This window comes from Oncorhynchus tshawytscha, unplaced genomic scaffold, assembly GCF_018296145.1.
Source record: "Oncorhynchus tshawytscha isolate Ot180627B unplaced genomic scaffold, Otsh_v2.0 Un_scaffold_9311_pilon_pilon, whole genome shotgun sequence".
In the NCBI taxonomy this organism is placed as follows: Eukaryota; Metazoa; Chordata; class Actinopteri; order Salmoniformes; family Salmonidae; genus Oncorhynchus; species Oncorhynchus tshawytscha.
This window is the reverse complement of record NW_024609770.1, coordinates 133488-156654: the sequence shown is the minus strand read 5'-3', so window position 1 is coordinate 156654 and position 23167 is coordinate 133488. Positions and strand designations below refer to the sequence as shown.

General features: G+C 44.5%; 1 protein-coding gene across 8 annotated transcripts in view; it reads right to left on the bottom strand.

The window, feature by feature from the left end:
- Nucleotides 1-3644: 3644 nt before the first annotated feature.
- The window catches only part of slc35f3b (solute carrier family 35 member F3b), a 90153-nt gene continuing 70630 nt past the window's right edge, over nt 3645-23167 (bottom strand). For 2 of the 8 annotated variants that reach the window (XM_042317811.1, XM_042317804.1), the window contains exons 6-11: nt 13187-13312; nt 10001-10193; nt 8325-8414; nt 6578-7774; nt 6452-6547; nt 3645-6371 (exon numbers count right to left, since the gene is read on the bottom strand). In XM_042317811.1, coding sequence (XP_042173745.1) covers nt 7536-7774; nt 8325-8414; nt 10001-10193; nt 13187-13312 — 648 coding nt within the window. In that variant the 3' untranslated portion in view covers nt 3645-6371; nt 6452-6547; nt 6578-7535. The other 6 variants (XM_042317807.1, XM_042317806.1, XM_042317810.1 and 3 more) reach the window with 6 other exon arrangements.

The window sequence follows — 23167 nt, the reverse complement described above, 5'->3', positions numbered from 1 at the left end:
CTGTCTAGTTCCTTTGTAAATTAAATCTGTTATACTGTCTAGTACCTTTGTAAATTAAATCTGTTATACTGTCTAGTTCCTTTGTAAATTAAATCTGTTATACTGTCTAGTTCCTTTGTAAATTAAATCTGTTATACTGTCTAGTTCCTTTGTAAATTAAATCTGTTATACTGTCTAGTTCCTTTGTAAATTAAATCTGTTATACTGTCTAGTTCCTTTGTAAATTAAATCTGTTATACTGTCTAGTTCCTTTGTAAATTAAATCTGTTATACTGTCTAGTTCCTTTGTAAATTAAATCTGTTATAAATTAAATCTGTTATACTGTCTAGTTCCTTTGTAAATTACATCTGTTATACTGTCTAGTTCCTTTGTAAATTACATCTGTTATACTGTCTAGTACCTTTGTAAATTAAATCTGTTATACTGTCTAGTTCCTTTGTAAATTAAATCTGTTATACTGTCTAGTTCCTTTGTAAATTAAATCTGTTATACTGTCTAGTTCCTTTGTAAATTAAATCTGTTATACTGTCTAGTACCTTTGTAAATTAAATCTGTTATACTGTCTAGTTCCTTTGTAAATTAAATCTGTTATATTGTCTAGTTCCTTTGTAAATTAAATCTGTTATACTGTCTAGTTCCTTTGTAAATTAAATCTGTTATACTGTCTAGTTCCTTTGTAAATTAAATCTGTTATATTGTCTAGTACCTTTGTAAATTAAATCTGTTATATTGTCTAGTTCCTTTGTAAATTAAATCTGTCATACTGTCTAGTTCCTTTGTAAATTAAATCTGTTATATTGTCTAGTTCCTTTGTAAATTAAGCCGTTTCGCGGGGGGGATCTGTTATACTGTCTAGTTCCTTTGTAAATTAAATCTGTTATACTGTCTAGTTCCTTTGTAAATTAAATCTGTTATACTGTCTAGTTCCTTTGTAAATTAAATCTGTTATACTGTCTAGTTCCTTTGTAAATTAAATCTGTTATACTGTCTAGTTCCTTTGTAAATTAAATCTGTTATACTGTCTAGTTCCTTTGTAAATTAAATCTGTTATACTGTCTAGTTCCTTTGTAAATTAAATCTGTTATACTGTCTAGTTCCTTTGTAAATTAAATCTGTTATACTGTCTAGTTCCTTTGTAAATTAAATCTGTACTGTCTAGTTCCTTTGTAAATTAAATCTGTTATACTGTCTAGTTCCTTTGTAAATTAAATCTGTTATACTGTCTAGTTCCTTTATACTGTCTAGTTCCTTTGTAAATTAAATCTGTTATACTGTCTAGTTCCTTTGTAAATTAAATCTGTTATACTGTCTAGTTCCTGTTTGTAAATTAAATCTGTTATATTGTCTAGTTCCTTTGTAAATTAAATCTGTTATACTGACTAGTTCCTTTGTAAATTAAATCTGTTATACTGACTAGTTCCTTTGTAAATTAAATCTGTTATATTCTAGTTCCTTTGTAAATTAAATCTGTTATATTGTCTAGTTCCTTTGTTAAATTGTTAATGTCTAGTGTTTGTAAATTAAATATTATACTGTCTAGTTCCTTTGTAAATTAAATCTGTTATACTGTCTAGTTCCTTTGTAAATTAAATCTGTTATACTGTCTAGTTCCTTTGTAAATTAAATCTGTTATACTGTCTAGTTCCTTTGTAAATTAAATCTGTTATACTGTCTAGTTCCTTTGTAAATTAAATCTGTTATACTGTCTAGTTCCTTTGTAAATTAAATCTGTTATACTGTCTAGTTCCTTTGTAAATTAAATCTGTTATACTGTCTAGTTCCTTTGTAAAAATTAAATCTGTTCCTTTGTAAATTAAATCTGTTATACTGTCTAGTTCCTTTGTAAATTAAATCTGTTATACTGTCTAGTTCCTTTGTAAATTAAATCTGTTATATTGTCTAGTTCCTTTGTAAATTAAATCTGTTATACTGTCTAGTTCCTTTGTAAATTAAATCTGTTATATTGTCTAGTTCCTTTGTAAATTAAATCTGTTATACTGTCTAGTTCCTTTGTAAATTAAATCTGTTATACTGTCTAGTTCCTTTGTAAATTACATCTGTTATACTGACTAGTTCCTTTGTAAATTAAATCTGTTATACTGTCTAGTACCTTTGTAAATTAAATCTGTTATACTGTCTAGTTCCTTTGTAAATTAAATCTGTTATACTGTCTAGTTCCTTTGTAAATTAAATCTGTTATACTGTCTAGTTCCTTTGTAAATTAAATCTGTTATACTGTCTAGTTCCTTTGTAAATTAAATCTGTTATACTGTCTAGTTCCTTTGTAAATTAAATCTGTTATATTGTCTAGTTCCTTTGTTTAGTTATTTCCTTTTCACATGTTTGACATATAGGGACAATTCAACACATTCTAAAACACACATTGCAAATCCCGTAAAAGAAAATACTAATACTAATCCAGTAAACAAATAAATGTAATCCAACCACGCTGTATTCTTCTTCAGATGTGATTACACTTGTTGAAGAACTAACTGATCTAACACATGGCGTCATCATGTAATCCAACCACGCTGTATTCTTCTTCAGATGTGATTACACTTGTTGAAGAACTAACTGATCTAACACATGGCGTCATCATGTAATCCAACCACGCTGTATTCTTCTTCAGATGTGATTACACTTGTTGAAGAACTAACTGATCTAACACATGTCATTGTAATCCAACCACGCTGTATTCTTCTTCAGATGTGATTAAGAACTAACTGATCTAACTAATCCAACCACGCTGTATTCTTCTTCAGTGTGATTACACTTGTTGAAGAACTAACTGATCTAACACATGTAAATTAAATATGTTATACTGTCTAGTACCTCATCATGTAATCCAATTAAATCCACGCTGTATTCTTCTTCAGATGTGATTACACTTGTTGAAGAACTAACTGATCTAACACATGGCGTCATCATGTAATCCAACCACGCTGTATTCTTCTTCAGATGTGATTACACTTGTTGAAGAACTAACTGAAATGGCGTCATCATGTAATCCAACCACGCTGTATTCTTCTTCAGATGTGATTAACTTGTTGAAGAACTAACTGTTAACACATGGCGTCATTGTAATTGTATTCTTCAGATGTGATTACACTTGTTGAAGAACTAACTGATCTAACACATGGCTTCATGTAATCCAACCACGCTGTATTCTTCTTCAGATGTGATTACACTTGTTGAAGAACTAACTGATCTTAAATCCAACCACGCTGTATTCTTCTTCAGATGTGATTACACTTGTTGAAGAACTAACTGTCTAACACATGTCATCATGTAAATTAAACGCTATATTCTTCTTCAGATGTGATTACACTTGTTGAAGAACTAACTTCTACACATGGCGTCATCAAAACGCTGTATTCTTCTTCAGATGTGATTACACTTGTTGAAGAACTAACTGATCTAACACATATCATGTAATCCAAAACGCTGAAATGTATCTAAAAATTCTTATTTTCTTCAGATGTGATTACACTTGTTGAAGAACTAACTGATCTAACACATGGCGTCATCATGTAATCCAACCACGCTGTATTCTTCTTCAGATGTGATTACACTTGTTGAAGAACTAACTGATCTAACACATGGCGTCATCATGTAATCCAACCACGCTGTATTCTTCTTCAGATGTGATAATCATATGTTGCATTTATTATTTCAGTGTAAAAGTCAGCTTCATTCCTTACAAAGGTTTACAGTTATGTCTAGCAATAATTCCAGAGGAATACAATATCATGATTATATTGTCATTACGAAGAATGACAATTAGAGATTACAGTGCTGATGTAGTACTTCTATTCAGGGTTGGTCTCAGTACCATTACAATTCAGACAATGTAAGACTGAAATTCCAAACTTCAATTAAAATGTTCCTCAATGCTTTTCAATGAGGGGAATTGGAATTTCAGTTTATTTCCAGAATTGACTGAATTGAAATGGAACTGAGCCCAACCCTGTACTCTATTGCAGAACAAAAAGAATAGGCAGTGAAGTGAATGGACTGCTCAGTTATATCTGGTCATCTCTGCATGCTTGTTCTGTAGATGTCAGTCACTCGCTGTCCCTTCACATCAGTGGTCAAACTAAATGCAGAAATAGAAAAACACGTCCATTCAATAAGATGCATCTCAGAGTTCATTCAAGAAGGATGAGTGCAATAAGAATGGTTGTAGTGTGAGGCTGTGGCATATCCAGTCAAATGGTGCCTCCCTCCGAAGAAATAGAAAAGATAGATAGCACATGGTGAGTGTTGAGCAGTGGTCATGTATACATTCACAACAAGGCAGAGGTTCTGCCCACTTCCTGTTTGAAGCCGCGCCTACATTGTGGTCTGTGTTTTGCTCGCTTCGTTACCTCATCAGTAACCCTGAAGAGTCCTCACAGTGGTTAACTTGCCTTAGAATCATAATCAATGGAATAAATAAAAACAGTATCTTGAAGACAGAGCTCGATCCTACCACAGCCAGAACATGTCGTAGCCGATCTCACTATGACTTCAATGGGACTACCTTAATGGCTCCTCCACCAAAATGCCACAGACAGAGTAATAATTTCTACCCACCCCTGGCTGTGCATCTTGGGATAAGGTTTGCACAGGAGACAACACCCTTACAGATCATCACTTGCAGTTTGATTTGTCCCTGTGTGTCATTAGCCTGATCACAGATCTGGTTGTGCTCTTTCCAACTCCCAAGCCATGACAATTCTATAAGGAGTTGGTAAGAGGGCATAAACAGACTGGAACCTAGGCTAGTGTTGCTGCAACACTGGCTAACTGACAGAGTATACCACTATAGTACGTCTGCCTCATGATAAGGTGACTTTAAAGGTGGGAAATCTACCGACAGGTATCAAAGCAGAAGCTGAGTGGTAGCTAAGGAGGTTGAAATGACTTTGAAATAATGCAAATGTAGCTGCTTGGTTAAGTTTGGCTGGTCTGGAGTGTCGTGACTGAAGCCATGGGACTGAGCAGTGGGTTTCGGCCTGGAACCAGCTGGAGCTCTGGATCTGAGGGTGTCAGCCTGGAACCAGCTGGAGCTCTGGATCTGAGGGTGTCAGCCTGGAACCAGCTGGAGCTCTGGATCTGAGGGTGTCAGCCTGGAACCAGCTGGAGCTCTGGATCTGAAGTTGTCAGCCTGGAACCAGCTGGAGCTCTGGATCTGAAGTTGTCAGCCTGGAATCAGCTGGAGCTCTGGATCTGAGGGTGTCAGCCTGGAACCAGCAGGAGCTCTGGATCTGAGGGTGTCAGCCTGGAACCAGCAGGAGCTCTGGATCTGAGGGTGTCAGCCTGGAACCAGCAGGAGCTCTGGATCTGAGGGTGTCAGCCTGGAACCAGCAGGAGCTCTGGATCTGATCTAAGGGGGAAGTGTATCACAGCAGGTGGCCAATCAGTGTGGCTGTAGATGGCTCTGGCTCTTCTCATTTGCTAGAGGCACAGCGAGACATTCCATGGCTCAGATTGATAGTGAAACGCCCAGACAGATTCTTTCACACCCTAACATCTACAGGCTCCTGAGGTGGAGGGCAACCAAAATGTGAATTAACGTCAAATCCCAAATCGCCCCCTACCCCCTATGCAGTTGTGAAGATCTAATAAGGTGGAAATTCTGAGGACAATATGGACCCATTACCTTACTGATTATACCTATCTAATAGAGGACAATATGGACTCGTTACCTTATTGATTATACCTATCTAATAGAGGACAGTATGGACCCATTACCTTACTGATTATACCTATCTAATAGAGGACAGTATGGACCCATTACCATACTGATTATACCTATCTAATAGAGGACAGTATGGACTCATTATCTTACTGATTATACCTATCTAATAGAGGACAGTATGGACCCATTACCTTACTGATTATACCTATCTAATAGAGGACAATATGGACCCATTACCTTACTGATTATACCTATCTAATCTTTTCAGATCTACATGAAGTGCCAAAGTAGTAGGGGCTAGGGTTTAGGGGCTAGGGTTTAGGGGCTAGCGTCTGTTTGGAATTGGGCTGTGGAGATCTACAGTGCACTAAAGGCAGGTCTTTGCCATGATGTTGACACCTGAGGGACAACAGGGACATGCCCACCAGAACTCTGTCTCTCCTGGTTCTCTTCTTCTTTGGATCTTGAAGGTTGATAGGAACATGATGTTGACACCTGAGGGACAACAGGGACATGCCCACCAGAACTCTGTCTCTCCTGGTTCTCTTCTTCTCTGGACCTTGAAGGTTGATAGGAACATGATGTTGACACCTGAGGGACAACAGGGACATGTCCACCAGAACTCCGTCTCTCCTGGTTCTCTTCTTCTCTGGACCTTGAAGGTTGATAGGAACATGATGTTGACACCTGAGGGACAACAGGGACATGCCCACCAGAACTCCATCTCTCCTGGTTCTCTTCTTCTCTGGACCTTGGAAGGTTGACACCTGAGGGACAACAGGGACATGCCCACCAGAACTCCATCTCTCCTGGTTCTCTTCTTCTCTGGACCTTGAAGGTTGATAGGAACATGATGTTGACACCTGAGGGACAACAGAACATGATGTTGACACCTGAGGGACAACAGGGACATGCCCACCAGAACTCTGTCTCTCCTGGTTCTCTTCTTCTCTGGATCTTGGAGGTTGGGATGGGAACATGATGTTGACACCTGAGGGACAACAGGGACATGCCCACCAGAACTCCATCTCTCCTGGTTCTCTTCTTCTCTGGACCTTGAAGGTTGATGGGAACATGATGTTGACACCTGAGGGACAACAGGGACATGCCCACCAGAACTCCATCTCTCCTGGTTCTCTTCTTCTCTGGACCTTGAAGGTTGATGGGAACATGATGTTGACACCTGAGGGACAACAGGGACATGCCCACCAGAACTCCATCTCTCCTGGTTCTCTTCTTCTCTGGATCTTGGAGGTTGGGATGGGAACATGATGTTAAAGCCAGAAAGTCCATCATCAGTCTGACAAAAACATGTAACTATTATTAGTCTGTCAATCTATCCTTGTCTTTTGAAAAGCAAAGGCAAGTTCGCAAGTCTTCCCAGGCATGATGTAAATACATGTATCAGTCCAATGGAATGACTTTGAGGTATTGCTAAATGACGTGAGCCCATGCACCAACTCTGATGACTTCTAAAATGGTGGAGGTCAAGTAGGAAATAATTCTTTGTTGATTGTGAAATGAACAAACATTGATATCAGTGCTTTTTGCAGTGAAATGAAAAGGTCTTGAACAGACCCAGATGGACTGACAGACCAACAGAAAGGTTTCCAGGCAGAAACTAGTGAGAGGGAAGGGGAAAGAGAGAGGGCGGAGGGCAGAGGTCGACCATGCAGGTCATCATGGCAATCAAGTGTCCAAGGTGTGTGTGTGTGTGTGTATCGGTATGTGTGTCTGTACACTGTATGCGTGTCTGTATCTGTCCATCTGTCCATTCATCCATTCGTGTGCGTGTTTGCCTCTGCCTGTCTGTTTCAGTGTGTCCGTCCGTCCCTCCACATTAAACGGTGGTCAGTGTGTAAAGGTAGACATGGAGGGCCTTGCTCTCCTGCTCCAGTTGAGGCTGGAGCCGGGCCCTGCCTCCTCCTCGGCTGGTTCCTCCCGTTTACTCTGCAGCTTAGCATGGAGCTGGATGAAGCACTGGTCCCAGTCCTCTGGAAGCAGCAACATCAGGAAGCCCAGGCAGATGATCAACACGGCGATCAGACGCACTGCGTTGAAGTGGATCTCACATGTGTACAGGTCAACCACTGGAACACAACATAACAAGGGCTTATATTACCTCAAACTTAATGATCAGGCCTTCATAACATAACGCTGACAGAAGAGACATAACATTAACACAAACAGGTCCCCAACACAACACATCAATCTGAATCAACACTAGGGGAGAGGGGGGAAGTTGAGTCAAAGGGGGAAGTTGAGACACCCTTGTTTCACTCAGTTGTGCCAAGAGATCACTTTTTTTTGGACAAGCTATGTTTTCAAAACTGTAATGTTTTCATGAATTCTGATTATTTACAGGGAAAGAGGCCGGGATTCAATTTCATCGCGGATTATAGGCATTGCGGCTTTGAAAAGCAATTTCCCGGCAGATGCAGCGTTTACCGTGAATGGGATCTCTGTGAATGGGATCTCTGTGAATGGGATCTCTGTGAATGCGGTAACATTACCTTTAAAAACCACAACTCCTAGAATTGAATCCCGGCCTGAGTTAAGGTTGTTCCATTGGCTGGGATAAATATCTGGAGAAAAGGACAAGGACACAGTAGAGTTGGAGGAGAAGGAGCATAGACTTACTGGCATTGACAGGGACACTCAGGACAATGCCCAGAGAGATTAATGTGGGGTACGTGATGGCAATGCCAAAGTTCACCAGGATATTGAAAGCTGTGGAGGAGAAAAAGTTCAACTTTACTTATTAACTACAACTATTTCACTCACAGTCAAAAAGAGAAAGTAGTCAGCAAGTATAAGGCAACTTTTCAATGCAGCCTATTAACTCAGTCTCCACACTGGTGGAGGGTTGTATCAGTCTCCACACTGGTGGAGGGTTGTATCAGTCTCCACACTGGTAGAGGGTTGTATCAGTCTCCACACTGGTAGAGGGTTGTATCAGTCTCCACACTGGTGGAGGGTTGTATCAGTCTCCACACTGGTAGAGGGTTGTATCAGTCTCCACACTGGTGGAGGGTTGTATCAGTCTCCACACTGGTGGAGGGTTGTATCAGTCTCTACACTGGTTGAGGTTTGTATCAGTCTCCACACTGGTAGAGGGTTGTATCAGTCTCCACACTGGTTGAGGGTTGTATCAGTCTCCACACTGGTTGAGGTTTGTATCAGTCTCCACACTGGTTGAGGTTTGCATCAGTCTCTACACTGGTTGAGGTTTGCATCAGTCTCCACACTGGTTGAGGTTTGCATCAGTCTCTACACTGGTTGAGGGTTGTATCAGTCTCCACACTGGTTGAGGTTTGTATCAGTCTCCATACTGGTTGAGGGTTGTATCAGTCTCCACACTGGTTGAGGGTTGTATCAGTCTCCACACTGGTAGAGGGTTGTATCAGTCTCCACACTGGTTGAGGTTTGTATCAGTCTCCACACTGGTTGAGGTTTGTATCAGTCTCCACACTGGTTGAGGGTTGTATCAGTCTCCACACTGGTTGAGGGTTGTATCAGTCTCCACACTGGTAGAGGGTTGTATCAGTCTCCACACTGGTAGAGGGTTGTATCAGTCTCCACACTGGTAGAGGGTTGTATCAGTCTCCACACTGGTTGAGGGTTGTATCAGTCTCCACACTGGTTGAGGGTTGTATCAGTCTCCACACTGGTTGAGGGTTTGTATCAGTCTCCACACTGGTTGAGGGTTTGTATCAGTCTCCATACTGGTTGAGGGTTGTATCAGTCTCCACACTGGTAGAGGGTTGTATCAGTCTCCACACTGGTAGAGGGTTGTATCAGTCTCCACACTGGTTGAGGGTTGTATCAGTCTCCACACTGGTAGAGGGTTGTATCAGTCTCCACACTGGTTGAGGTTTGTATCAGTCTCCACACTGGTTGAGGTTTGTATCAGTCTCCACACTGGTTGAGGTTTGTATCAGTCTCCACACTGGTTGAGGTTTGTATCAGTCTCTACACTGGTTGAGGTTTGTATCAGTCTCCACACTGGTTGAGGTTTGCATCAGTATGCACACTGGTTGAGGTTTGCATCAGTCTCCACACTGGTTGAGGTTTGCATCAGTCTCTACACTGGTTGAGGTTTGCATCAGTCTCCACACTGGTTGAGGTTTGTATCAGCCTCCACACTGGTTGAGGTTTGCATCAGTCTCCACACTGGTTGAGGTTTGCATCAGCCTCCACACTGGTTGAGGTTTGCATCAGTCTCTACACTGGTTGAGGTTTGTATCAGTCTCCACACTGGTTGAGGTTTGCATCAGTCTCTACACTGAAAGTAATCTCCAGAAGTCAGTGCTTACCAAAGAGCAGGCCTGCTACCCCACAGAGGTATAACCAGGGGATGTCCTCAAGAGAACCAAAGTATTCCACATGGGTGAAGTACAGGATGACTGGCACAAAGCTGATGAACACAAAATTAGCCCCGCCGACGATCGTCAGAAAGAGCGCTGCCTCCCCAAACTTAGCACTGCCCAGGACCATTTTAAAGAGCACCTGTGGAGAGAGAGAGAGAAAGAGACAAATAGGATCAAATCAAATTGTATTTGTCACGTGCCAATTACAACAGGTGTAGAACCTACCGTTAAATGTTTACTTACAAGCCCTGAACCAACAATGCAGCTGAAGAAATAGAGTTAAGAAAACATTTACTAAATAAACTAAAGTTTTAAAAAATTATTAAATCAAAAAAGAAAATTATATAACAATAATGAGGGTATATATATATTTTTAAGTTTTCCTTTATTTAACTAGGCAAGTCTGTTAAGACAATGACAGCCTAGGAACAGTTGGTTAACTGCCTGTTCAGGGGAAGAACGACAGATTTATACCTTGTCAGCTCGGGGATTTGAACTTGCAACCTTCCAGTTATTAGTCCAACACTCTAACCACTAGGATACCCTGCTGCCCCATATACAGGGGGTACAGAGTCAATGTGCGGGGGTACAGGTTAGCCGAGGTCATTTGTAAAGTGACTATGCATAGATAATAAACAGCGAGTAGCAGCAGTGTAAAAACAAAGAGGGGACCGTGATCCAGGGGGAGAGGGAAAGGGATAGAGGAGAGTGATAGGAGGGAGGGAGTTGATGCATCAGGTACTGTAGGTACCTCATACATTCACCCCACTTTCCGCCCCCCTTAACAAGAACATGCGGGCAGACCAAAGAGAGAGGGAGTACCTGCCAACCGTCTCCCTGGCCTGGCACTCTGCCACCGCTGTCTGTTGACCACATTAGGCCATTGTGACAGCGGGGCAGGAGACACCACAGAACAGCCATATTATAGAACAGGAGACACCACAGAACAGCTATATTATAGAACAGCTATATTATAGAACAGGAGACACCACAGAGCAGCCATATTATAGAACAGGAGACACCACAGAACAGCCATATTATAGAATAGGAGACACCACAGAACAGCTATATTATAGAACAGGAGACACCACAGAACAGCCATATTATAGAACAGGAGACACCACAGAACAGCCATATTATAGAACAGGAGACACCACAGAACAGCTATATTATAGAACAGGAGACACCACAGAACAGCTATATTATAGAACAGGAGACACCACAGAACACCCATATTATAGAACAGCTATATTATAGAACAGGAGACACCACAGAACAGCCATATTATAGAACAGGAGACACCACAGAACAGCCATATTATAGAACAGGAGACACCACAGAACAGCCATATTATAGAACAGCTATATTATAGAACAGGAGACACCACAGAACAGCTATATTATAGAACAGGAGACACCACAGAACAGCCATATTATAGAACAGGAGACACCACAGAGCAGCCATATTATAGAACAGGAGACACCACAGAACAGCTATATTATAGAACAGCTATATTATAGAACAGGAGACACCACAGAGCAGCCATATTATAGAACAGGAGACACCACAGAACAGCCATATTATAGAATAGGAGACACCACAGAACAGCTATATTATAGAACAGGAGACACCACAGAGCAGCCATATTATAGAACAGGAGACACCACAGAACAGCCATATTATAGAATAGGAGACACCACAGAACAGCTATATTATAGAACAGGAGACACCACAGAACAGCTATATTATAGAACAGCTATATTATAGAACAGGAGACACCACAGAACACCCATATTATAGAACAGCTATATTATAGAACAGGAGACACCACAGAACAGCCATATTATAGAATAGGATACACCACAGAACAGCCATATTATAGAACAGGAGACACCACAGAACAGCTATATTATATACCCATCAATCCCTCTTTGTGTCTGTTTGTCCTCCATGGGCAGTCACCAGTGTTTCCCAAACTGGGTCCTGGGGACCCTAAGGGGTGCACGTTTTGGTTGTTGCCCTAGCACTACACAGCTGATTCAAATAATCAAATCTTGATGATGAGTTCATTATTTGAATTAGCTGTGTAGTTCTAGGGAAACGTGTTTTTGGCTGATATACTGTCTGTCTATCTGTCTGTCTGTCTGCCTGCCTGCCTGCCTGCCTCCTGCCTGCCTGCCTGCCTCCTGCCTGCCTGCCTCCTGCCTGCCTCCTCCTGCCTCCCTGCCTGCCTCCTGCCTGCCTCCTGCCTGCATCCTGCCTGCCTGCCTGCCTCCTGCCTGCGTCCTGCCTGCCTCCTGCCTGCCTGCCTGCCTCCTGCCTGCCTCCTGCCTGCCTGCCTCCTGCCTGCCTGAAGAATCTATAAGGATCTGCCTGTCACAGTCTGAACATCTGCAGGTCTATCAAATGAAACACCAAATTACAGCCCGTTTAGCCCAGCCCAGATGTTTTAGAATGCTTCATAGTATTTCACAATATCTAATCTAGTCTCCTGTTACCTGATTATATAAGGAACAAATCTAAGGAGACTCACGAGCCTGTCCCTGTATGCACAAAGACTCCTTACATGAGACCTAACGTTGCTCCTAAACTGTATCTCATAAAGGAGGATGTTTGGGTGATTTATTGTTTGAAACCTTTTGAGGACATCTTCATCTCACTGAAGGAGAAAAGAAAAATGGAGACACATAAAAGGTCTCAGATGACACACCCCCTTTCAACCACAAAGAATAACCATGTATTCATTCCTTTCAACCACAAAGAATAACCATGTATTCATTCCTTTCAACCACAAAGAATAACCATGTATTCATTCCTTTCAACCACAAAGAATAACCATGTATTCATTCCTTTCAACCACAAAGAATAACCATGTATTCATTCCTTTCAACCACAAAGAATAACCATGTATTCATTCCTTTCAACCACAAAGAATAACCATGTATTCATTCCTTTCAACCACAAAGAATAACCATGTATTCATTCCTTTCAAACACAAAGAATGAGGTGTTCCTTTAATTCTGTCTTTTTAGAGAAGACTGTACCATGTCTCACAGTTAAGCAAACAAATGTGTCTTGTGTGTGAGAATGTGCGTGTGTGTTTGCGTGGTTGTTCATAGAGTAGAGAAGTACCTTGTAGAGTGCAGACATAGAAGCGGAGGCCACAACGAAGGTGATCCCCATGACAGAGTGGCTGTGGAAGCCGTCAGCGTACGTCATCATCACGATGCCAGCGATGGCAAAGATGGCCGCCACGATCTGCACAGGGAAAGGTGGAGAGGACATATTACAATATATACCACTTAGCAGGTTTTTTTAAGGAGTGGGGCACTGCTTACATTTTATTGGATAGGATAGTGTAGAAGGAGGAAGGGGAGGGTTGAACTGGGATGTGGACATGAAGCTACTGTATGGTCAGGGTAAAGGTTGAATTCTTTCACTTTGAATTCAAGCTGGATTTATTCATAGTGTGAAAGTACAAGTATCTCAACTGCAGTTCAATCTACCATAAATACATTTTACTGCTTAGAAAGAAGAGTCACTGTTGACTTGACACACCAGGATCCACTTCTGATGTACTTTTATACTGGTCTGAGATCAGATCATCAAACAGTAAGTACTGAATGTGTCCCAAATGGCACCCTATTCCCCTGGGCCCTGGTCACAAGTAGTGCACTATAAAGGGAATATGGTGTAATTTGGGACACACCCTAAGGCAGGTAGTAAAACCTGGAGCAGCCTTGAGCCCAGCCAGGATGGTAAGTTACTGTCGGAGACCTTACAGTAGCACTGAACAGATTCACGCCCCAATGGCCTTGTGTGTCAGAGTGACAGAGTTTGTGTTTGTGCGTGTGTATATGTTTGTCCCTGACTTTCACTTTCCCCTCCCTTTCCTCCAGCCGTTCCCTCTTCCTTTCCTCCAGCAGTTCCCTCTTCCTTTCCTCCAGCTGTTCCCTCTTCCTTTCCTCCAGCCGTTCCCTCTTCCTTTCCTCCAGCCGTTCCCCCTCCCTTTCCTCCAGCCGTTCCCTCTTCCTTTCCTCCAGCCGTTCCCTCTTCCTTTCCTCCAGCCGTTCCCTCTTTCCTTTCCTCCAGCCGTTCCCTCTTCCTTTCCTCCAGCCGTTCCCTCTTCCTTTCCTCCAGCCGTTCCCCCTTCCTTTCCTCCAGCCGTTCCCTCTTCCTTTCCTCCAGCCGTTCCCTCTTCCTTTCCTCCAGCCGTTCCCTCTTCCTTTCCTCCAGCCGTTCCCTTCCTTTCCTTTCCTCTTCCTTTCCTCCAGCCGTTCCCTCTTCCTTTCCTCCAGCCCCTCTTCCCCTCTTCCTTTCCTTTCCTCCAGCCGTTCCCTTTCCTCCAGCCGTTCCCCTTCCTTTCCTCCAGCCGTTCCCTCTTCCTTTCCTCCAGCCGTTCCCTCTTCCTTTTTCCTCCAGCCGTTCCCTCTTCCTTTCCTCCAGCCGTTCCCTCTTCCTTTCCTCCAGCCGTTCCCCTTCCCTCCAGCCGTTTCCTCCAGCCGTTCCCTCTTCCTTTCCTCCAGCCGTTTTCCTCCAGCCGTTTCCTTTCCTCCAGCCGTTCCCTCTTCCTTTCCTCCAGCCGTTCCCTCTTCCTTTCCTCCAGCCGTTCCCTCTTCCTTTCCTCCAGCCGTTCCCTCTTCCTTTCCTCCAGCCGTTTCCTCCAGCCGTTCCCTCTTCCTTTCCTCCAGCCGTTCCCTCTTCCTTTCCTCCAGCCGTTCCTTTCCAGCCGTTCCCTCTTCCTTTCCTCCAGCCGTTCCCTCTTCCTTTCCTCCAGCCGTTCCCTCTTCCTTTCCTCTTCAGCCGTTCCCCCTTCCTTTCCTCCAGCCGTTCCCTTTCCTTTCCTCCAGCCGTTCCCTCTTCCTTTCCTTTCCCTCCTCCAGCCGTTCCCTCTTCCTTTCCTCCAGCCGTTCCCCCTCTTCCTTTCCTCCAGCCGTTCCCTCTTCCTTTCCTCCAGCCGTTCCCTCTTCCTTTCCTCCAGCCGTTCCCTCTTCCTTTCCTCCAGCCGTTCCCTCTTTCCTTTCCTCCAGCCGTTCCCTCTTCCTTTCCTCCAGCCGTTCCCTCTTCCTTTCCTTTCCTCCAGCCGTTCCCTCTTCCTTTCCTCCAGCCGTTCCCTCTTCCTTTCCTCCAGCCGTTCCCTCTTCCTTTCCTCCAGCCGTTCCCTCTTCCTTTCCTCCAGCCGTTCCCTCTTCCTTTCCTTTCCTCCAGCCGTTCCCTCTTCCTTTCCTCCAGCCGTTCCCCTTCCCTTTCCTCCAGCCGTTCCCTCTTCCTTTCCTCCAGCCGTTCCCTCTTCCTTTCCTCCAGCCGTTCCCTCTTCCTTTCCTCCAGCCGTTCCCTCCTTTCCTCCAGCCGTCCCTTTCCTCCAGCCGTTCCCTCTTCCTTTCCTCCAGCCGTTCCCTCCCTTTCCTCCAGCCCCTTTCCTTTCCAGCCGTTCCCTCTTCCTTTCCTCCAGCCGTTCCCTCTTCCTTTCCTCCAGCCGTTCCCTCTTCCTTTCCTCCAGCCGTTCCCTCTTCCTTTCCTCCAGCCGTTCCCTCTTCCTTTCCTCCAGCCGTTCCCTCTTCCTTTCCTCCAGCCCTCCAGCCTCCCCTCTTCCTTTCCTCCAGCCGTCCCCTCTTCCTTTCCTCCAGTCGTTCCCTCTTCCTTTCCTCCAGCCGTTCCCCCTCCCTTTCCTCCAGCCGTTCCCTCTTCCTTTCCTCCAGCCGTTCCCTCTTCCTTTCCTCCAGCCGTTCCCTCTTCCTTTCCTCCAGCCGTTCCCTCTTCCTTTCCTCCAGCAGTTCCCTCTTCCTTTCCTCCAGCCGTTCCCTCTTCCTTTCCTCCAGCAGTTCCCTCTTCCTTTCCTCCAGCCGTTCCCTCTTCCTTTCCTCCAGCCGTTCCCTCTTCCTTTCCTCCAGCCGTTCCCTCTTCCTTTCCTCCAGCTCCTTCCCCCCTCCCGTTCCTCCAGCCATTCCCCTTCCTCCCCAGCTTCCTCCAGCCCTCCAGCCATTCCCTCCTTTCCCCCTCCGTTTCCTCCAGCCGTTCCCTCTTCCTTTCCTCCAGCTATTCCCCCTCCCGTTCCTCCAGCTATTCCCCCTCCCGTCCCGTTCCTCCAGCCATTCCCTCCTCCAGCCATTCCCCCTCCCCCCCTCCTTTCCTCCAGCCGTTCCCCCTTCCTTTCCTCCAGCCGTTCCCTCCTCCTTTCCTCCAGCCATTCCCCCTCCCGTTCCTCCAGCCGTTCCCTCTCCCTTTCCTCCAGCCGTTCTCTCCCACAGTAATGTCTGTTACTGGTGTAATGGTGAACACAATGCAAAGACACACACAACCACAAACACAGTCATGATAATCATATACTATCTGGTCCAGGGCTCAGTGCTTTCCAATCAGCAAAGACAGTCTCCCATACAGGAAAGGATTGATGGGCTGTGTGTGTGTGTGTGTGTGTGTGTGTGTGTGTGTGTGTGTGTGTGTGTGTGTGTGTGTGTGTGTGTGTGTGTGTGTGTGTGTGTGTGTGTGTGTGTGTGTGTGTGTGTGTGTGTGTGTGTAATGAATAGGGACTTGGCTTGGGCCAGCGGAGTGGATTAGCACTGCATTAGAGAGGTGTCAGGAAGATAAACAACCCGTGTGGTTATGCCCGGTTCTTCATTTGTAAATCGGGAAATGCCGGAACAAAAAGTGAGCATTAGAGTGGGGTGAGTTGGGGGCTCTGAGGTACCGGAACGAATAAAAACATTTTTTTAAAGGTACCAGATCCTGTTTTGGCAGGATGTGGCCCAAATTAAGCACTGCTTACACCTGGACAGAGCCAAGGGGTACAATGGGTAAACCCCCCCACTCTCTCTCTCTCTCTCTCTCTCTCTCTCCCTCTCTCCCCCTCTCTCTCTTTCTCTCTCTCTCTCTCTCTCCCCCCACTCTCTCTCTTTCTGCAGTGCAGGCTGCCTGCCTTTCCGTCACCTCTCTAGCTACATAAAAGATAGAATGACCTGCCAGGTCAACCCATTACACAACGTTGACTTGAATGGGGATGTCCATTCTCTAGAAACGCCAGCTATGTCAGTCACATAGAAATAAAAATGACTAGGGACAACGCGCCTCATACCATGGCAATTTGACTGGGAGACCCATGGGTTTACTCAATATGGCTGACATGGTAATTCTATTCAGGGGCGCACCTTCCAGTTTCTTTATCCATTCGGATAAACACCCCAAACAGCCTAGCCAACCTACCCAGTGAAAGTTGCGCCCCTGATGATATTCTATGGTCAGTTACCTCTCTACAGAGATGTGTTTCTCTGAGAAAGCCTGCTGCTTTGCTGCTTGGTTGCCTGGGACACGGACCCCTCAGTGATTGGACACGGCAATTTGTTTTCCTTTCTCCAACACTGCTGTGTCAGTAAACCCAATGTCAGGGAATGGGGAAATGGACCAAGACTGGGTCTGGGCTCTGCTGAGGCAGTCTGTCACTCCCACCACTCCACCACAACACCAGGCCAGACTCGCAGAAGACCTTTCTAACCCCAAGGGTCTTTCCTAGTTCAATGGAGGTTAAATGAAAAGACAAAACCCTGAGAAATGTATGTGTGACTGATTGGGTTAGAACCTGGGTGGGTCTCATGTGCCACAAGGGAGACTGTGCTAGCTCGCTGAGCTAAAGCCTAGGCAATGTTACTCTCACACCTCTCCATAACAACATAAAACTACAGGAGAGAGATACAGGACTCTGAGATACAATATACTCAGAGATATACAGTTAACTGCCAAAATAAAGGGAATACTTGAGTATATGAGGGATACAAAGTGTATTGAAAGCAGGTGCTTCAACCCAGGTGTGGTTCCTGAGTTAATTAAGCATCATGTTTAGGGCCATTATGTTGTCTACCATGGCTATGCCCCCCCCATAGGATGACAATGCCCCCATCCACAGCGCGCGAGTGGTCACTGAATGGTGAACATGAAAACGATGTAAACCATATGCCATGGCTGTCTTAGCCACCAGATCTCATCCCAAATGAACACTTACGGGAGATTCTGGAGCAGGCGCCTGAGACAGCGTTTCCACCATCAACAAATCACCAAATGATGTAGTTTCTCGTGGATGAATGGTGTCACATCCCTCCAATAGAGTTCCAGACAATTGTAGAATCTATGCCAAGGCACATTGAAGTTGTTCTGGGTCATGGTGACCCAACACCCTATTAAGACTCTTTATGTTGGTGTTTCCTTTATTTTGGCAGTTACCTGTACATGCATTGCATTGGGAAAGTATTCAGACCTCTTGACTTTTTCCACATTTTGTTACGTTACAGCCTTATTCTAAAATAGATTAACAAGAGGCATGTGGCAGGGTCTACAGTCAATCACGGACTACAGGAAGAAATCCAGCCCAGTCACGGACCAGGATGTCTTGCTCCCAGGCAGACTAAATAACTTTTTTGCCCGCTTTGAGGACAATACAGTGCCACTGACACGGCCTGCAACGAAAACATGCGGTCTCTCCTTCACTGCAGCCGAGGTGAGTAAGACATTTAAACGTGTTAACCCTCGCAAGGCTGCAGGCCCAGACGGCATCCCCAGCCGCGCCCTCAGAGCATGCGCAGACCAGCTGGCCGGTGTGTTTACGGACATATTCAATCAATCCCTATACCAGTCTGCTGTTCCCACATGCTTCAAGAGGGCCACCATTGTTCCTGTTCCCAAGAAAGCTAAGGTAACTGAGCTAAACGACTACCGCCCGTAGCACTCACATCCGTCATCATGAAGTGCTTTGAGAGACTAGTCAAGGACCATATCACCTCCACCCTACCTGACACCCTAGACCCACTCCAATTTGCTTACCGCCCAAATAGGTCCACAGACGATGCAATCTCAACCACACTGCACACTGCCCTAACCCATCTGGACAAGAGGAATACCTATGTGAGAATGCTGTTCATCGACTACAGCTCGGCATTCAACACCATAGTACCCTCCAAGCTCGTCATCAAGCTCGAGACCCTGGGTCTCGACCCCGCCCTGTGCAACTGGGTACTGGACTTCCTGACGGGCCGCCCCCAGGTGGTGAGGGTAGGCAACAACATCTCCTCCCCGCTGATCCTCAACACTGGGGCCCCACAAGGGTGCGTTCTGAGCCCTCTCCTGTACTCCCTGTTCACCCACGACTGCGTGGCCACGCACGCCTCCAACTCAATCATCAAGTTTGCGGACGACACAACAGTGGTAGGCTTGATTACCAACAACGACGAGACGGCCTACAGGGAGGAGGTGAGGGCCCTCGGAGTGTGGTGTCAGGAAAATAACCTCACACTCAACGTCAACAAAACTAAGGAGATGATTGTGGACTTCAGGAAACAGCAGAGGGAACACCCCCATCCACATCGATGGAACAGTAGTGGAGAGGGTAGCAAGTTTTAAGTTCCTCGGCATACACATCACAGACAAACTGAATTGGTCCACTCACACAGACAGCATCGTGAAGAAGGCGCAGGAGCGCCTCTTCAACCTCAGGAGGCTGAAGAAATTTGGCTTGTCACCAAAAGCACTCACAAACTTCTACAGATGCACAATCGAGAGCATCCTGGCGGGCTGTATCACCGCCTGGTATGGCAACTGCACCGCCCTCAACCGTAAGGCTCTCCAGAGGGTAGTGAGGTCTGCACAACGCATCACCGGGGGCAAACTACCTGCCCTCCAGGACACCTACACCACCCGATGCTACAGGAAGGCCATAAAGATCATCAAGGACATCAACCACCCGAGCCACTGCCTGTTCACCCCGCTGTCATCCAGAAGGCGAGGTCAGTACAGGTGCATCAAAGCTGGGACCGAGAGACTGAAAAACAGCTTCTATCTCAAGGCCATCAGACTGTTAAACAGCCACCACTAACATTGAGTGGCTACTGCCAACACACTGTCAATGACACTGACTCTACTCCAGCCACTTTAATAATGGGAATTGATGGGAAATGATGTAAATATATCACTAGCCACTTTAAACAATGCTACCTTATATAATGTTACTTACCCTACATTATTCATCTCATATGCATACGTAGATACTGTACTCTATATCATCGACTGCATCCTTATGTAATACATGTATCACTAGCCACTTTAACTATGCCACTTGGTTTACATACTCATCTCATATGTATATACTGTACTCGATATCATCTACTGTATCTTGCCTATGCTGCTCTGTACCATCACTCATTCATATATCCTTATGTACATATTCTTTATCCCCTTACACTGTGTATAAGACAGTAGTTTTTTGGAATTGTTAGTTAGATTACTTGTTCGTTATTACTGCATTGTCGGAACTAGAAGCCCAAGCATTTCGCTACACTCGCATTAACATCTGCTAACCATGTGTATGTGACAAATAAAATTTGATTTGATTTGATTTGAAATGATTTTTTTGCAATGCAATAATTAACCATGTCTATGTGTAGATTAGAATAAAGGCTGTAACACAACAAAATGTAGCATAAGTCAAGGGGTATGAATACTTTCTGAAGGCACTGTAGGTACAGTATGGGAGAGATGCCATCCCTTATATACCATTCTCCTACTGACAGCTATCCACCCACCTCACCCATGAAATAGCCCAAGCTAAGTACCAGAACACTGTCATACTTCAAAGGGATGATTGGACTCTCCCCAGCCTCTCCCCCTCGTATCCTCTCCCCTTCTCTCTTCATTTTCATATGAAGGAAAGCCCATCCAAGATCCTCCGCATTACTGCAGACATCAAAACACTGCAATACCCATCAACAGTCAGAGAGAGAGAGTAAGAGAGAGAGAGACAGAGAGAGAGAGAGAGAGAGAGAGAGAAAGAAAGAGAGAGAATTAGAGGGAGAGAGAGAGAAAGAGAGAGAGAGAGAGAGAGAGAGAGAGAGAGAGAGAGAGAGAGAGAGAGAGAGAGGAGACATGGGGGAGAGAGAGGAAGAGAAAGATGGGGAGAGTGAGTGAGAGAGAGAGAGAGAGAGAGAGAGAGAGAGAAGAGAGAGAGAGAGGGAGACATGGGGGAGAGAGAGGAAGAGAAAGATGGGGAGAGTGAGAGAGAGAGAGAGAGAGAGAGAGAGAGAGAGAGAAAGAAAGAAATGGGAGGATTACTCAGAGCTTTCATCACAGATGGGGGTAGTGAGGGATAATGACAGGAGGGAGAGAGAGAGAGAGACATTCCGATTAGGTGTTTTCCTTCCAGATCTTCCCTCCAGTTATTCACACAAACAGTACATACATACACACATTCATTCATTTATCCGGATTAGTCACAGTGAGATCAAACATATTTTGCAAGAGAGACCTGAACTTGTATTTATAAAGTCTCAGAATACATAAAAGAGTGCTGATCTAGGATCAGTTTGACCTTTGAGATCATGATGAATATGATTATATGGCCAGGGGGACCTGATGCTGAATCAGTCTTTCTACTCTGAATACGTGGACTGCCTGGGACCTAGTAGGGAGTTTTAAATGTAGACAGGTTCATCAAGACAGAGGTCTGTGTGGGACATCATGTTTGGTACCGTGACTTTTTGTCTGGGCTGCTTCATGAGTTTGAGCCACTCCTGCCAGATTGCATACGGCAATACAACTATTATACAATAATAGACCGCGCCGCACACTTCTCTGTCGGGTCCCGATGGCGACCCGGGAATCCCGCTCTGCATCAAGACTCCTTCCTGTCTTCTCTATCTCTCTGAGAGGTAACAGTTTCAGTTCAGAAGATCATATATAAATCATGTCATTACAAGGACACACTTCAGTTTCTACATGAGGCTTTTCAGTACCACTGCAGAGAGAAGGGAACTCTCAGCCAGCCAGGACATCCTTAGCTTGGTTTAACAGTGGCTTGCGAAAGTATTCACCCCCCTTGGCATTTTTCCTATTTTGTTGCCTTACAACCTGGAATGAAAATGGATTTTTGGGGTGTTTGTATCATTTGATACACAACATGCCTACCACTTTGAAGATGCAAAATTTGTTTTATTGTGAATCAAACAAGAAATAAGACAATAAAACAGAATACTTGAGCGTGCATAACTATTCACCCCCCCAAAGTCAATACTTTGTAGAGCCACATTTTGCAGCAATTACAGCTGCAAGTCTCTTGGGGTGTGTCTCTATTAGCTTGGCACATCTAGACACTGGGATTTTTGTCCATTCTTCAAGGCAAAACTGCTCCAGCTTGGATGAGTTCTGCTGGTGTACAACAATCTTTAAGTCATACCACAGGTTCTCAATTGGATTGAGGTCTGGGCTTTGACAAGGCCATTCCAAGACATTTATATGTTTCCCCTTAAACCACTCGAGTGTTGCTTTAGCAGTATGCTTAGGGTCATTGTCCTGCTGGAAGGTGAACCTCCGTCCCAGTCTCAAATCTCTAGAAAACTGAAACAAGTTTCCCTCAAGAATTTCCCTGTATTTAGCACCATCCATCATTCCTTCAATTCTGACCAGTTTCCCAGTCCCTGCCGATTAAAAATATCCCCAAAGCATGATGTTGCCAGCACCATGCTTCACTGTGGGGATAGATACTCGGGTGATGAGAGGTGTTGGGTTTGCACCAGACATTGCGTTTTCCTTGATGGCCAAAAAGCTCAATTTTAGTCTCATCTGACCAGAGTACCTTCTACCATATGTTTGGGAGTCTCCCACATGCCATTTGGCAAACACCAAACGTGTTTGCTTATTTTTTTCTTTATGCAATGGCTTTTTTCTGGACACTCTTAGTTGAATTAATGGTGCTCAGTGTGATGTTCAAAGTTTCTGATATATTTTTTTAACCCAACCCTGATCTGTACTTCTCCACAACTTTGTCCCTGACCTGTTTGGAGAGCTCCTTGGTCTTCATAGTGCCGCTTGCTTGGCGGTGCCCCCTGCTTAGTGGTGTTGCAGACTCTGGGGCCTTTCAGAACAGATGGACTTTATTTAACTAATTATGTGACTTCAGAAGGTAATTGGTTGCACCAGATCTTATTTAGGGGCTTCATAGCATTTTCATATAATTTTTTTAAACACGTTTTTTTTTTACCATTTCACTTCACCAATTTGGACTATTTTGTGTATGTCCATTACAGGAAATCCAAATAAAAATCAATTTATTTAAAATACAGGTTGTAATGCAACAAAATA